The 16925-nt window shown below is 45.3% G+C and overlaps 1 protein-coding gene across 13 annotated transcripts in view; it reads right to left on the bottom strand.

Moving 5' to 3' along the window:
• LOC137439047 (protein phosphatase EYA1) overlaps positions 1-16925 on the bottom strand; it is a 267871-nt gene that overhangs the window by 32006 nt on the left and 218940 nt on the right. For all 13 annotated transcript variants that reach the window (XM_078767698.1, XM_068134674.2, XM_068134677.2 and 10 more), the window contains 4 exons: positions 7523-7605; positions 6350-6506; positions 5455-5591; positions 5164-5247 (listed from right to left, as the gene is read on the bottom strand). In XM_078767698.1, the coding sequence (XP_078623824.1) occupies positions 5164-5247; positions 5455-5591; positions 6350-6506; positions 7523-7605 (461 nt within the window). The remainder of the gene's footprint in view (positions 1-5163; positions 5248-5454; positions 5592-6349; positions 6507-7522; positions 7606-16925) is intronic.

Genomic DNA, 16925 nt, shown 5'->3' with positions numbered 1-16925 from the left:
TGCTTTCTCCCAGCTGCTGTTTTCAGATCTCCCCACAGGTGTTCAATGGGATTTAGATCTGGACTCATTGCTGGACACTTCAGAACAGTCCAGCGTTTTGTCTTGAACCATTCCGAGGTGCTTTTTCCAAGTGTGTTTGGGCTCATTGGCGTGCTGCAAGATCCAAAACCTTCGACCTTCGAAAAGACCTTTGATGGAGACCCAGCTTTCTGACACTGGGTTGAACATTGCGCTCCAAAATGCCTTGGTAATCTCCTGATTTCATGATCTCATGCACACATCAAGGCACCCAGTGCCAAAGGCAGCACAGCAACCCCAAATCATCACTGAACCTCCTCCATGTTTGACTGTAGGGAAAGTGTTCTTTTCTTGGAAGGCTTCACTTTGTTTTCTGCAAACATAGTTTTTTGATTTTTTTAAAATACAGAATCGAGACTCGTGTAAGAGCTAACACATTGAACATGAAAAGATGCACAGACACATAAAACATGCAATGATGGGAGCGGGAGACAAGAGGGGGAGAGAGGGAAGTACACAAGCACAACAACAGAAGAGAACAGGGACGTCGGTAGATCTGTGGAAGGGGAAGGGTTGGGGGAGGAGTGAAGGATACACGGTATAAAGCAAATGAAACTTCTGGAAATTTCAGGAAAGAAGTTGGGGATTTAAAGAGGCGGATTTGGTGTGTTTTAGCGGGGGTAGAAAAGATCAAGGTTTTGGATGGGGGAAGACAAAGGATGGTGGTGAACAGCTGTTTTAAAGACCTGGAGGGAGGAGAGGGATTGAAGAGGGTGTGGGAGTTTGTTCCACAGGTGGGAGAAAAGAGGAATGAAGGAGTGAAAGTGAGCAGAGAGTCTTGATTTTGGCAGTTTCACCAGAAGAGGGTTGCTGGCAGATCTTGTGTGTCCTGCAGGAATCTTTGGGGGATAGAGCACAGACAGAGCAGGGGGAGCAGGGCCGGGGAGAAGTCGGTAGAAGACAGAAAGACCACCTACCTGCCTGTGGTGAGAGAGAGAGAAAAGCCCTCAGAATCGGTTTCATCGCGGGAGATTCCAATGATTCTGAATGCTTTGGTTTCAACCGCATGAAGCCGAGCTAGGTATGAGGCAGGAGCACCAGCCCAGAGGGGAGAGCAATATTCCATTGAGCTGCGGATGAAAGCCTTGTATGTGTTGAGGAGCTCAGGTGTGCCAAGGAAGGACTTCACACGACGGAGGATGCCCAGACGGCGACTGGCTTTGGAGGCCAGTTTGGAAATGTGGTTTTCCCAGGAAAGATCATGGCAGATAGTAAGACCCAAAAGCTTGAGTGACAGAACTTCTTTAAGAGGATTGTTCAGAAAGTAGATGGGAGGGTTTTCCAGACAGTCTTTTAAGAGAGACATAGTGAGAGTGTGAGATTTGTCAGGATTGAAAGACACGTTCCACTTGTTTGACCAGTTTGTGATATTGTCCAAGTCTGCAGAGAGTGAAGAGGCTGCTGCCTGCCGATCTGAGGGTTGGGATATAGAGCGGCAGAGAGTGGAGTTATCAGCAAAGAGATAGAGAGGATTTTCCAGAGTCTAAGAGATCATTAATGAAGACCAGAAAAAGCAGAGGGCCCATAACACTGCCTTGAGGAACTCCAGCCTGAACAGGAAGGGGAGAAGAGAGAATTGCATTCAGGGCCACACGTTGCCTGCGACCAGAAAGAAAGTCTGCAAGCCATGAGTGGAGATTTCCATGGATACCATAGGAGGAGAGTTTGGTGAGCAGGGCGGGGTGCCAGACCGGAGGAGACAGCTCTGATTTCCTGTTTGGCATTGATGACCTCCATCCATTGTTGAGACAGCAGTAACAGCATGTCCAGAGTAGAATGACCTGGTCTGAATCCAAATTGATAATTCGAGATCAAGCCATTGGAGAAGAGGAAGGATTTGATATCCGAAGCAATGATGGATTCCATGACCTTGCTAATTATTGGGAGCAGGCTGATTGGTCTGTCGATGCAAGAATCTATTTTGGCACCTTTTTTGTGTAAAGCGGTAATGTTGGCCGATTTCCAAGCAGATGGCAGATGACCTTGAGCAAAATAGAGGGTGAAGAGAATTGAGAGAGGGTGTAAAAGAGCTGTAGAGCAGGACTTTAGGACCCGTGGGCTGATGCCATCTGGTCCTGTTGCAAAATCAGTGTCGAGGTGTGACAGAAACTTCTCCACCTTGTCAGGAGAGAAGGACACAGCGCCCAGGAGCAGCTGGACTTGACTGGGTAAAGTGGGTGCAGAAAGAGATGGGTTTGGGACACAAGATTTTGAGGCAAACACAGAGTTGAGGCATTCGGCTTTGTCACGTGCGGTGTCAGCTGTGGAGCCATTTGAGGTAAGGGAGAGGATGGAGGGGGAACAAACACCAGAAACAGATTTGATCAGATGCCACCAGGATTTGGAGGAGGGAGACAGGTTTGAGAGTTCAGTCTTGATGTGCTTTACCAAAAAGCTCTAATTTGGCGACCAACCCACACCAACCTCACACAAGCATCACGTGGAGACGATGTTTTTTTCTGTCTTGTGATGTACACTTGTCTGAATGTTCGTGATGTGCTGGATAGGGTATTGCATAAGCCGTCATAATTAGTGGGCGTGTGTGGTTTAATGCATTGTGTATGTAAATCCCTCAGTGTGTGCCTTTCTTGTTCTCCCTATCCCCCCCCCCCCCCCCCCCCCCTTTGCTTCCTTTAACAAACCTGTTTTCTCACCACTGGTGTATTGGCCAAGTGTGTGGTTCGTAATTCGGAAATTATAAGGGCAGCGCAAGTCAAACACATGGCTCTCTAGGAGGTTTCAATTTGCAGTACGTTTGCCCCGGGGTTGAAGCTCGGCCCCAATCCTTTTCAAACGGGGGAACTACCAGAGGCACCATACATCGTTAGTGTTTCTGTAAATCGGAAATCAAAGTAAAGATCTGCTTGACTTTCCGGGTGGACAGCGGACGGTCTCCAAGGATCATCCATCACTAAATCAGTGATCGTCCGAGTGGAAGATTTGACCTCGTGTCCACCCCAGGGTCCACCACCACAATATCATACGCCAATGTAACTATTTTAGCTACAAACAGATGCTGAGTAATGGGACAAGCAAAAGTAAAAGAGAAGCTAATAATAAGAGCTTTGGACACAAACAAGACAAATGTAGTCCAGGATCATTTTAAAATTGCAACCTTCTTTCATCAATAAACTGGTTGGTCAATTGTCCAAATGCTCAAGATGCTAAAACAAAGTGGAATAGTGAATAATTAGGTGAAACAAATGCGGTTCGGGCCAAAACGGCAAAACAAATAACGAACTTATTCATAGCAGTAGTATTGAAGCTCAGGGCTGTAGGATAGCTCGGAGGTAGAGTACTCACATATAAGCTGTCTTATTTAGGTTGAGTTACTAGCTTAGACTATAAACTGTCACCCTGGTGTTTTACAGGCAGGGTGCTGCATCAATGAGTATATCACCATTTGGACAGGAAGGTAAGCAAGCACTCTTTCCATATGCAAGCATTTTTCTCATGGATGTTAATGATCCCACTGTACCTTTTGAAAATAGTTGGCCGTTGTGTACTGGCACCCTGGCCAAATTTCAAATTCCTGCCCTGAGTCCCTGTGAGAAGAGGAACGGCAAACCTCACCAAGGATATAATCGGGTGACAAGTTCTTGATTGCATCCTAGTCAAATATGCATAAAATACACAGAAAGACCACACATACCACACACATGTACAACGACACACACGTACAACACACGCGCACACCGACACACGCACACCGACACACACACACACACACACACACTACTTTGGCAAGGGTGCCGGCAATAAATCGCCTTCTCTTATTGAAAGACACCATGGAATCTTTATCGCCACCAACAACCAATATTTGTAGAGGGTTCCCTGGTTTAACGTTCTCCAGATGGGTGGGGCACACACTGATGAATGGCCCTGCATGCAAAATACCAAGATGACAGTGTATAGCTGGGTATCTATCTATAATTCCAGTAATCTCTGTGTGTCTGTGTGTCTGTGTGTCTGTGTGTCTGTGTGTCTGTGTGTTTGTCTGTGACCGCTGTTTCTCGACAACCACGGGTCCGATATACTTTAAACTTGCCAGGTATATTGCTGGGGACCCGAGGATGTGCCTTTTCAAGGTTTGAAATTAATCGGACAAGTACTTACCGAGCTATGGCGATTTAGCCGTTCGCCGTTCGCTTTGGCGTTGCGAATGGACCAAACCATTGCATGTAAATAGAGGGGGGGGTTCTGTGGTCGTTGCGAATGGACCAAACCATTCATGTAAATAGAGGGGGGGGGGGTTCTGTGGTCGTTACTGCCACGTGGTTTCAAAGTTTTTTTTTGTTGTTGTTGTTTGTACGCATGTTTTTTTGCACCCACGTACGGGCACGCCCTAGGATGTTTACACACACACACCCCTACACAAAATTTTTTTTTTTTTTTTTTTTTGGCAAGGAACGGGCACCCACGTACGGGCACGTCCTAGCTTATATATAGTACGGGCATGCCCTAGTATATTCAATTCCAAGCTATCTTGTCGGCTCCCACCCATAGAATAGGTTACGAAAATTCAATTTAATAAACCAATACCATAATACAATTTGTCAAGTTTGGCTAAAGTTAGAATTTCCCCGAGCAGGTTGCACAATATAGAGTGCCCCCTTCCCTCAGAAGGAGCCTTCCTGGTTTCGATCTTACTATCCATGCCCATGACACTGTTGCTGACTTTCCCATGTGAAAATCGATTTGCTTTTCATTTCGAATTCAACACACTATTATTTTGTTTGTTAAAGAAACACCTAAACATGACACGATTCTCATCATGAGCAGCAATAAATCAAACTAAGAGCAAATCTACCGAAGATACAAGGCATGCAAGACCAAAGTCCTGCGAAACCACGTGACAGCTTTGGCTGGTCACAGCAAGGCGACAGCTGTCAAGCCTGCGGCGCCAAACATTCAAACATCTCAGATGACAACACAACATGAACGTATCCCAGGGAAACTGGGCCAAACAGGCAGCGAGCCACCTTGCACTGCCACAGAACCCAGGCTCTGAATGCACCTTTGTAAAACGTTGATAAATTTAACTAAGTTTTAAAATTAAAGCAAAGCCACACATGAGATTCTCACCTTTCCATATCTGGAAGCGTAAGATCCTGTCAGAAGTGAGTGGAAGACGATGATGGTCTCATCTAGGTCCCAGATGAAGACTCTCTAAATGTTAGGGAGTGGGTTCCACAAGCCACATAATGAGATATCACAACGTGCTACTACTAAAAGTTCACGTTTGTAAGTGCAGTAAACAAATAAAATTGGAAATTAACTGAAACAATTACTGCATAAGTGTAAATATAGTCAACAAAAAGCTTTGTGTGAAAGTCCAAGACCGGAAATGATAGCCGAAGGCCTTGTCAACCGTACCTCCAGATCTCCATCGGGTGGTGGAGAAGGGTTGTTCCGTCGACCTCGACCCCTGCTCTTGCTCCCTGATGCTCTCCGCGTCCTCTCCTCCGGTTCCTTCACGGGTGTCGCCGGACCATGCATGGAGCCAAAGTCGCCTGGCACGATCGGTCGCGTCGCGGTCACATTCTAATGCTGAGGGCGGGCCAGTAACTCCCTCTCGGTTTTCACAAAAGGCCTTTGTGAGATCTGACCATTGCGTTTTCACCGTCCCGTTTCTAATTCCTGCCAGTTAATCCACTTGCACAAAAATGGGACTTACAGCTTTTGTTGGTGTTGCACAATTTGTCGGAGGGTCTCAAAATCCAGAAGGTGCGCAAATACATGTGGCGCACACAGAATCAAGCTAAGCGATTACACCGTTCTTCACCCATGGGCCTAATCCCTCACTTTTACCCTTCCACCTTTTCAGACTTTGACACATCATAAAAAATGATGAGGGCAACACCAAAGACACATTCATTTGAAGATAAATCACCGAGCATATGGGCAGTCTGCACAACTGCAGAGTGTCGAGTCTACTTTCGGCTCAAATCGACACCCTGGGGGTTTCAGAAGCTAATGTTTTGCCATTTCCCCCCATTCCTGCTCCTCTTTTTCAAGCCATTGTGAGCAAGGCTTGGAGCTGAGTCAGCAAGGCAACAGGGAGAGAGACCAAATGGAAAGGCCTTTGGCAGTTCAAAGCAACTCACAAAACACCCAGTGCCAATGTGCGCCGAAATGTACTATGCAGTAATCGCTAAGGGGCAATGCATTTACTTCACTAGATGTTCAATTATTACAAGAGGCTGCAATGCTATCCTTCTATAAAACTTATCACTACCCAATGCTGCTCAATTCATTGCTCTCTACCCACCTGCACGGCTGTTGAGCCCCGGTTGGGAGTCCTGTAACTGGTAGGTCGTGGATGAAGGGTTCTGACTGCTGCTATTGGACGCATAGGAACCATATGCTGTGCTGTTGTAGTATTGACCATATTGACTCTGGGGAAATCCAGCATATGGGGAATATTCCTGCAAGAAAATATGTACAAAACAACTTCAGAAATTAAGAGTCTGGCACATCAAGTGATGTATTTACATTTACAGTTTGGTGCTACCCAAAAGACACCACAACATCTTCCGTACAGTGTTTTATGGATCTCTAATTCATCAATTTTCACGAGAATTGAAACTTAGAACTTTATGAAAATTGCAGAAATGAGAAAACTTACAAAATAATGTTGTCATGCCTCATGGAAAATGTAACATACCAGAAGAAAGAAAAGCCATGGTCAGTACTCAAGGGCTTTGAAACACGTGATGGCCCGATTAAAGCTACTCTACCCCTCCTTGTCAAAAAGTACTCAGATGTAGGCAAATAAAAGACAATTTCAATGATCACAACCACAAACAAAAACTAAAACGGCACTCGGTAGAGCTCATACCTCCGCCAGGCTGCACAGTTTACGTGTTGTAACCACTGATAGGCCGGATCTGGATTCCGGACCTGAACCAAAACCGAATCTGCTTGTTCTCGTCACCTTCCCCAACTTGTCCACCTAGTTTTGTCATAACTTGCCCACAACTTTTTACATCATGCCATATGTCGTTTTTGGCCCTTTCACTCAATGGTGAAGTCTCACTTGAAAAAAAAAAAGATTCTCTGATTCGGATCTTCACCAATATCAAATCAATTCAACCATGTCACACACACACACACACACACACACACACACACACACACACACACACACACACACACACACACACACACACACACACACACACACACACACACACACACACACACACACACACACACACACACACACACACACACACACACACACACACACACACACACACACACACACACACACACACACACTTTTGTCTGAATCCATCCATTACTTTTTGAGATATCCTGCTCAGAGAAAGACAGACAGGAATGAAAACATAACCTTCGTCCACCTTTGGACAAAACAGCAAAAGTGCACTTGGTTATTAGATGGACGTGCAAGCAAATTGTGCTGGAGAGGGAGCTGTACCTGAGGAGTGTTGTTAAAGCCCGCCGTGCTCGTAATGGAATTGTTTGTGGGGTAGATGCTGGGAGCCGTGGTGAAAGCAGTTCCTAAAAACATAAAACGTCAGGCAGGTGTTAAGAAAGTTAGAAGTAAAGTAAAAAAAAAAAAGAAAAAAAAAAGGAAATACATTTGGATTCTAAATTTGACTTGTACATCCTTAAAAGTTTTTACATGCTGAAGTATGGATACATTATGAAGAGACTTGGATTTATATCTGGAGCACCATCGGCATTTACCAATATGAAGGGAAAATTATTAAACATTTTGTGAAAAAAGTAAAAATAATAAAAGTGCTTCATTCACCATTCACCAATGTGTTGGGAGGAAACAGTCGTTTGTTTGTTAAACACACTAAGGTCTCAACTACCTTGGAAGCAGTCATTCAGGCCCGAGAGCAGGACGCATTCAGACATGCAGCTTGGCCTCCAGATTGCAAGGATTAGGAGGATTATGGCAATCTTTTTAAGTTGCAAATGGCAAGAAAATGGATACAGATGTTGGTGGTGGGCCTGACAAACAGGTCCGGCCTTGGTTAGAAACGTATGTCGGCAATACGGAGTGAGAAGTGAGAGGGTGGAAACTACGCTAAAAAGAGAACCGATTCACAGGTGGAACGAAATTTCTCGATACAGAAACAATCGCGCTGTTAAAAGAATACCTTCATCGGACCAAACTTAGCGATTCCGGGTCTGGTGAACGGTGGGGAAATAGCAGCTTTTCAACAGTGCTACGGTGGTTGTGAATGGATCTTTACAATATAACTAGTGAAACTCACAAGAGGAAGACTGCCATCAAGCACACTTTCAAAAGAAACAAATAAATAAACAACAAAACTGGAAATGCTTGTACATCATTCCAAGGATGGGGAATCGATATGGGTGTGCCAAAATCTGGAGGCAATAATCTCAAACATGCAGAGCAAGTACAAAGCACAACAACCCATGATAAAACACGAAAGCCCCAGCGGGAACAAAAGACACAATTCATGGCAAAGGGCCAGAGTTTGGGTCTCCACAAGGGTCACGCCGGACTGTTTATTGTGCTTTGATGTGCGTCTTGAGCCGCCGCACAATTACCCCGGCCGACTGCGAGCAACGCGCCCAAGTTATGGCACAACGTGTGATTGGAAGGAATACTCTCAAGCATGGCCACACCTTGAAGGCTTGATTTTGCTACAAGTGGGTTCAATCAAACTGCTTTTGGGATTCCACTTGAGGAAAAAGTAATCCGACCAATAAGGAATTAAGCTCAACAGTGGGGCGGATACAAAGAGCAGCAAATGCTTAACACGTTGTCGGGGTGCTGTGTTTAACTCATTTAAGCACCAATGTCAACACGCTTAATTGAAAGATTCAAAGGCAACCATGTTTCTCGGGTTGTGGAGGGAACGACCATGCACTCTTCCTACTCGGCGTGCCCCATGGTGTAGACCCATGGTGTAGACCGGCCATAACCCCATTAATGAGACCAGAGACAAACCGTAGCCAATGAGAAGCAGCTGTGGCAAGCTGCTGAGAGTTGCGCATCGACGGAGTCATGAGGTCATGCCGTGGAGGAAAAGCCTGCTCATACAGCTCGAGAAAACAAGAGAGATTGTGTTTGTGTCCCGTAATGTAAGGATGCGATTCCATCACGGAACACTTGTGGGAAACTGTGAAATTTTCCAGCTGTGCCAATTTGTAAAACAAGTATTTTTGATTTCAAAGCAGCAGAATAAGGTGGGAAGTACACTGTAAACAGAATATTTCCATCATTCACTCATTCATTAATTCAGTGAATGAGAAAAATATGAAAAGCCTGCATTGTTATTGAGAAATTTCTGAGGATATCCCGAAGAGTTAATAGCTCAGTGGGCTGTCACAGGGCAGGTGATGAGGTCCTTGGGTTAGAGTCCTGGGTTGAATCAGACATATACAGTATATACATGCATATACAGAATATACACAGACAGATACAGTATGTATGTATGTATGTATGTATGTATGTATGTATGTATGTATATATATATATATATATATATATATATATATATATATTGTGTTGCGGATCTCAGCGTCGGCCTTCCCCTTATCAAGGGGGGATTAATCACCTTGTCTTTTTACTGGCCGACGCGATCCCGGGGGCTATAACGTCCTTCCCGGGCAGCGTTAAATAAGGTTGTTTGTCGAATTTGTCCTATTACCGAAGTACTAACGCTGACCGGAAACAAGGAAATAACTCCCGCCCGAACCACGGCGTGAGTGGACACGCCGAGCGAAGCGAGCCGCGATTCGGGCCGTTAACAGGTACTAAACCCGATTCGAGCGGTTCTTAATCGTGCCACGCTTACCCAATGGAGGAAATGACTAAAACGATCGGATGAAGAGGAAACCAGGAAGAACAGGTAATTTATTAGTTATTTACACAAGACGAAGAGGAAAATAAAGAGCAATGTACAATGAAGAGGAAGAAGCAGGTACACAGGGCAGCCTTATAAAAGTCTTATACTTATGCCTGGACACGGGCCCGTTCACTCTCAGACTCACTCTCAGGGTCACTCACACGGGGTTTGTAGATGGTGGTGTTGAGGGTCCAAGGGTCCACAGCTCGTCCGGTCCCCGACTCGTACCGTGCAGATGGTGGAAGACGGCCAGCAGCTCTCCGCGTGGCGTAGGCGCGAGCGGACAATTATATCTTGGGGGATCGGTAAGCTGGCGATTATATATCGTACGTAATACTTGTACCGGCGCCTTTATACGCGCTCCCGGTATTGTTACGAACGATGCGCCACTTCCCCAAGGTCCTTCTTGACGCTGCAATCCTCTGCAATGCGTGCCGCGCGCCCGCCCCTTTGTAAAGCGCAATCAATCAATCAAGGCTCGTCAACGCGCGTCTCTCCCTCTCTTAACTACTCAAGCGTCTCTCCCGTAACTCAACTCTCGACTCAATACTTCGGGATCTCTCTCAGTGCAGGTCCTCCTCGTAACTCTGATCAAGCCCTCTCTCTCCTCATAACTCTGATCAAGCCCTCTCTCTCCTCATAACTGAGGTGGGGGCCTCGCGCAAGGGGTTATATTGCCATGCCCAGCGAACCCTCTGGAATGTCCAGCCACACCCTGTCAGGCGATGTCACCTCAGCCCTGATTGGCTGGTGAGGGCTTACCGGCTCCGCCTTGATGGCTGCTTGACGTGGCCACACCTCCCCCCTTGCGCTCCGACCCTTTTCGGGCCTTACCTCGTGGCTTTTGAGCTGGTTTGAGCGGAAGCCCAGCGAGTTCGGTTTGAGCGGAAGCCCAGCGAGTTCGGTTTGAGCGGAAGCCAGCGAGTTCGGTTTGAGCGGAAGTCCAGCGAGTTCGCCCAACGAGGTCGATTTGGAGGGAGGCTGCAAAATGGATGAACGGGGCCTACTCTTATTTGTCCAACCAACGCAGATGCAACTATTGGGAATGGCCTTATCCTAAACACATACGATGAAATAACTAACGTCCTAAGGTGACCTACGTGTTGCTTGTGGCCTTTCTATGGGGTGCAACCGTTAACCTTTAATGATGTTACCTGTGTGGGTTCTCAAAACCGCAACAATATATATATATTATATATATATATATATTAATATATATATATATAATATATATATATATATATAATATATATATATATATATATAATATATATATATATATATAATATATATATATATATATAATATATATATATATATATAATATATATATATATATATAATATATATATATATATATAATATATATATATATATAATATATTATATATATATATATATATATATATATATATATATATATATATATATATATATATATATATATATATAATTATATATATATATATATATACAGACTTGGCATTTAATATGGAATATTTTTTTTTGTGGGGTGAACTTACTTTTCAAGATGTCTTAGAACCAAAAGTTAATTGGAATTATGTTGAAATTATTCTAGATTTTGTTAATGTGACCTTTAAAAGAAACAAAAACCACATTTGACATTTCAAAACAAATAAATTGATCCTTGAAAGTTATGTAAACTGATATCGAACTCAATTCATGGACAGTACTGTGTTAAACTTCTGTACGTTTTCCAGAAGTATCTCTTTATTTTGCACATTAGCCAATTTTTTTTTTAACAAAAACAAAAGTTAAATTACGACTGGGATTACGGACAGTAAAATTACAGTTCAGTACTTCATGTAACCCCTGCCGAACATTCAGGACAGCACATACACGTTGAGGCATGCTGTTCACGAGATTTGCCAAGGTTTGGACAGGAATCGCTTGCCATGCAGTGACAATAGTCTGCTGCAATTCACGCACAGAGGTCGGCTGTTGGTCCAAGTGGTCGATTTGACGCGTTAATTCTGCCCACAAGTTCTCTATCGGATTCATATCCAGGGACATGGCAGTCCACTCCATATGCTCTACACCACGGTCAGCAAGAAAGTGTTGGATCATGCGAGCACGATGAGGCCGTGCATTGTCATCTTGGAAGACAAAGTTTCCTCGAAAGGCTGCACGAGCAAATGGAAGCAATGTTTCTTCCAGAATGGCCCTGTACTTGAACTGGTTCAGGTTTCCATTCAGAACAACCAGGTCAGTTTTGCCCCTGCATGAAAAGCAGCCCAAACGGTCACCCCACCACCTCCAGCTTGGACTCTTGGCACTATACAATCTTCGTTGTAGGCTTAATGCACTTGACTGCGCACTCGGACGCGGCCATCTTGACGATATACCAGAAATCGAGACTCGTCACTGAAGATCACGTGATTCCAGTGTCCTGGCTGCCATTGCGGTGCTCTCTGGCCCACTGCAATCGGCGCTGGCGGTGTTGTCTGGTCAGGCATGGCTTTCTCAGGGGATGCCTGGCACGATAGCCTGCTTGAACCAGTCGTTGGTTGACTAGCCTTCTGGATACAGGCACATTTGTCAGTTGCTGCCACTCAGCCCTAAGCCAATTAGCTGACTTGGTACGGCCATTGAGGACTAACTGGTGCAGCTGGCAATCATCGCTCCTTGTGGTTCTGCGGGGACGTCCTGGCCTCGGTATTGGAGTAGGGACACCCCTCTGAGCATTTCGTTTCAGGTTCTTTGACACCTGACCTTGAGTGATGCCATACTGCCGAGCAATAGCACGCTGTTTCATGCCGTAATTTCGTAAAGCCACCACTCCATGACAAACAGCATTGTCGAGTTGACGGACCATCTCCAGAGGAAGCGGCAATAACTTTTGGAGATGTGCAGCAGTTGTTTTCCACTAATACAGAACGCAACAACCCTTGTATACCCGACTGTGAAGCCAATCATCAAATGCACCTGTCCGTACATTTTGCCACGCCACCTGTGATATAATCCTGTTGTTGACTTCTTGCTGCGACAGACAATCAGTGACATGGTTCTTTCAACAAATAAATCACCAAAGTGTAAAAGAAACTCACCAGATTGATATACTGAGTTAAGAAAGTAAGCCCAAGTCAAGAAGAAAAAAATATTCCATATTAAATGCCAAGTCTGTATATATATATATATATATATATATATATATATATATATATATATATATATATATATATATATATATATATATATATATATATATATATATATATATATATATATATATATATATATACAGTATATATATATATATACATATATATATATATATAATATTAGCCGTAGGTGATTCCGTCTGTCTGTCGGTCTGTATGTCTGTCCGGGGGTGTGGCCTACTCCATTTAGAGAGTAGCTCCACCCATTCTGTGAGAGGCTTCATAAACAAATATCCACCATTTTATTAACTCGCATAGCTTTGAGGCCTGATTTGTTCGGCCCGCGGTGTCTTGCTCTCTCACAGTTTTATTTCAACTCTAATTCAATATATCATTTCATTTTTCACAGTCACTAACATAGTTTTAGACTCTGTGGAAAAAAAAACGGGAAGAAAAGTCGATGAAAGTTTCCGTTTATAGAACGACATGAATTCTCAAAGGCCTGCAATTTCAAGGCCATAGAGTTAAGTCTCTCAGTCTCCCTCTCTCTCTCAGTGACTGACACACACACACACACACACACACACACACACACACACACACACACATACACACACACACACACACACACACACACACACACACACACACACACCCACACACACACACACACACACACACACACACACACACGATGATGTCCACTCCTGCATCATCAGATTGTCCATTGGATTGAAGCAATTTCTTGTCTATTGGGCAAAATCCTGGTCCGACGCAGGACACTCAAATGGCTCATTCATACCAGTAGGCTGGTACTCATTTCACCAACATGGGAAGGATGACCCCACCTGGTGTTAATTCAACGACTCACAAATCCCAAGCCAGCACCCGAACAGTTATGCCACTAGCAGGCATATATTTTGTGGTGGTGAGGTGTATATACCAACACTAACATTACTAACATGTATATGTATATATGTAACATGTATATGTAACACTAACATGTATATACCAACACTATATACCAACTACCAACACTAACACCAACACTAACATTACACACTATCAACTGCTCTCCCTACCTCCCCCTCTCATCCTTCATCTTACCCTACTCCTCCCCTCCCCTGTCCTGTACCCGATGCTCCCCCTCTCTCTTCTTTAACGGTATGGACCTCAAACATCCGGGGCCTTCGCTCAAACCTGACTGATCTCTCCATACAGGTTGCTTCTGACAATCCAGACTTGATCTGCTTAACAGAGACTTTCCTCCTTCAAGATGTCTCTGATTCCTCAATATCTCTTCCTGGTTACTCCCTCTTCCGGTATGATAGACCTGAGCCTCGTCCTGGTGGTGGGGTGGCTATCTTTATCAAAAACTCTCTTCCTCATTCTCCTTGCACTGCCCTCTCTCCTCCTCACCCCCAGGAGTACCTCTGGCTACGCCTTCCTCTCCGCTCCCACCTTTTGTTCATATGTGTTCTGTACCGTCCCCCAAACAGTGATGACTCAATTTACATTTCACTCTCTGACAACATGGACCAACTTCTATCCACTCATCCCAACTCTCTCTTCCTCATATGTGGTGACTTCAACTGTCATCATGCCACCTGGTTGGGTGTGGGTTCCTCTCTCACCAGTCATGGCACCTCAGCAAAGGACTTCTGTGACTCACTGGGATTGACACAATCTGTCAATTTCCCGACCCGGATCTCAGCCAATGGAGTTTCTTCTCTTCTAGACTTGGTTATGACAAACTTCCCTGCTAATGTCTGCTGCTCTTCTTCTGCTCCAATCGGTTCTTCTGATCATGTGCTTGTCAAAGTGGACATCTCTCTGGCCATTCTCAGAGAGCCTCCTCAGCGTCGAAGAGTCTGGCATTTCACTCGGGCCGACTGGGACGGGCTTCAAGCAGCCATCAATCGTCTGGATTGGTCTCCCATCTCCACTGCCTCTGACATCAATTCTTCCTGGGAATTCTTCCAAAGCAAACTGATCTCCCTCATGCACAGATTTATCCCATCTCGTCTTCAGTTGTCTTACCCTTCCTCCCGTCCATGGTACACCGAATCTTGTGGTGAGGCAGTTGCCCTGAAACAACTTGCCTTTGCCTCTTGGAAGGCTAATCCAACTGAAGGCAATCTCAGTTCCTTCCACCAAGCTCGGAACAAGTGTGTGTCTACCCTCAGGAGTGCCAGGAAGCACTATCTCTCCTTACTCAAGAACGAACTCTCAAACCTGTCTCCTTCCTCCAAATCCTGGTGGCGTCTGGTCAAATCCATTTCTGGTGTTTGTTCCCCCGCCATCCCCTCCCTTACCTCAAATGGCCACACAGTTGACATCGCACGTGACAGAGCCGAATGCCTCAACTCTGTGTTTGCCTCAAAATCTTTAGTCCCAAACCCATCTCTCTCTGTTCCCACCTTTCCCAGTCGAACCCAACTGCTCCTGGACTCTGTGTCCTTCTCTCCTGACAAGGTGGAGGAGTTTTTGTCTAACTTCGACTCTGATTCTGCAACTGGACCAGACGGCATCAGCCCACGGGTCCTAAAATCCTGCTCTGCCGCTCTATCTCACCCTCTCTCTGTTCTTTTCACCCTATCTTTTGCTCAAGGTCATCTGCCAGCATCCTGGAAATCAGCAAACATTACCGCTTTACACAAAAAAGGTGCAAAAACAGATCCTTTTAACTACAGACCAATCAGCCTGCTCCCAATTATCAGCAAAGTCATGGATTCCATCATTGCTTCGGATATGAAATCTTTCCTCTTCTCCAATGGCTTGATCTCTGATCATCAATTTGGATTCAGACCAGGTCACTCTACTCTGGACATGCTGCTTCTCCTGTCTCAACAATGGATGGAGGTCCTCAATGCCAAACAGGAAATCAGAGCTGTCTCCCTCGACATATCACGTGCCTTCGATACGGTCTGGCACCCAGCTCTGCTCACCAAACTCTACTCCTATGGTATCCATGGAAATCTCCATGCATGGCTTGCGGACTTCCTCTATGGTCGTAGTCAACGTGTGGCCCTGAATGGATTTCTCTCATCTCCCCTTCCTGTTCAGGCTGGAGTTCCCCATGGCAGTGTGCTGGGCCCTGTGCTTTTTCTGGTCTTTATCAATGATCTCTCCGACTCTCTGGAAAATCCTCTCTATCTCTTTGCTGATGACTCCACTCTCTGCCGCTCCATTCCTCTTCCCTCAGATCGGCAGTCTGCAGCCTCCTCACTCTCTGAATACCTGGACAAAATCACAGACTGGTCAAACAAGTGGAACATGTCTTTCAATCCTGACAAATCTCACACTCTTACTATGTCTCTCCGAAAAGATCGACTGGACAACCCTCCCATCTACTTTCTCAACAATCCTCTCCAAGAAGTTCTGTCCCTCAAGCTTTTGGGTCTCACTATCTGCCATGATCTTTCTTGGGAAAACCACATTTCCAAGCTGGCCTGCAAAGCCAGTCGCCGACTGGGCATCCTCCGTCGTGCAAAGTCCTTCCTAGGCACACCTGAGCTCCTCACCACATATAAGGCTTTCATCCGCAGCTCAATGGAATACTGTTCTCCCCTATGGGCTGGTGCTCCTGCCTCACACCTAGCTCGGCTTCACGCTGTTGAAACCAAAGCTTTCAGAATCATTGGAATCTCCCGCGATGAAGCTATCTCTGAGGGCCTTTCACTCACTCACCGCAGGCAGGTAGGTGGTCTTTCTGTCTTCTACCGACTCCTCTCCGGCCTTGCTCCCCCAGCTCTCTCTGTGCTCTGTCCCCCAAATATTCCTACAGGTCGCACAAGATCTGCCAGCAAGCCTCTGATGGTTAAACTGCCAAAATCTCGGCTCTCTGCTCACCTTCACTCCTTCA

The sequence above is a fragment of the Myxine glutinosa genome, chromosome 13 (assembly GCF_964187855.1).
Source record: "Myxine glutinosa chromosome 13, kmMyxGlut1.1, whole genome shotgun sequence".
In the NCBI taxonomy this organism is placed as follows: Eukaryota; Metazoa; Chordata; class Myxini; order Myxiniformes; family Myxinidae; genus Myxine; species Myxine glutinosa.
Note: the sequence above shows the minus strand (reverse complement) of the source record. Positions and strands in the feature narration are given on the sequence as shown.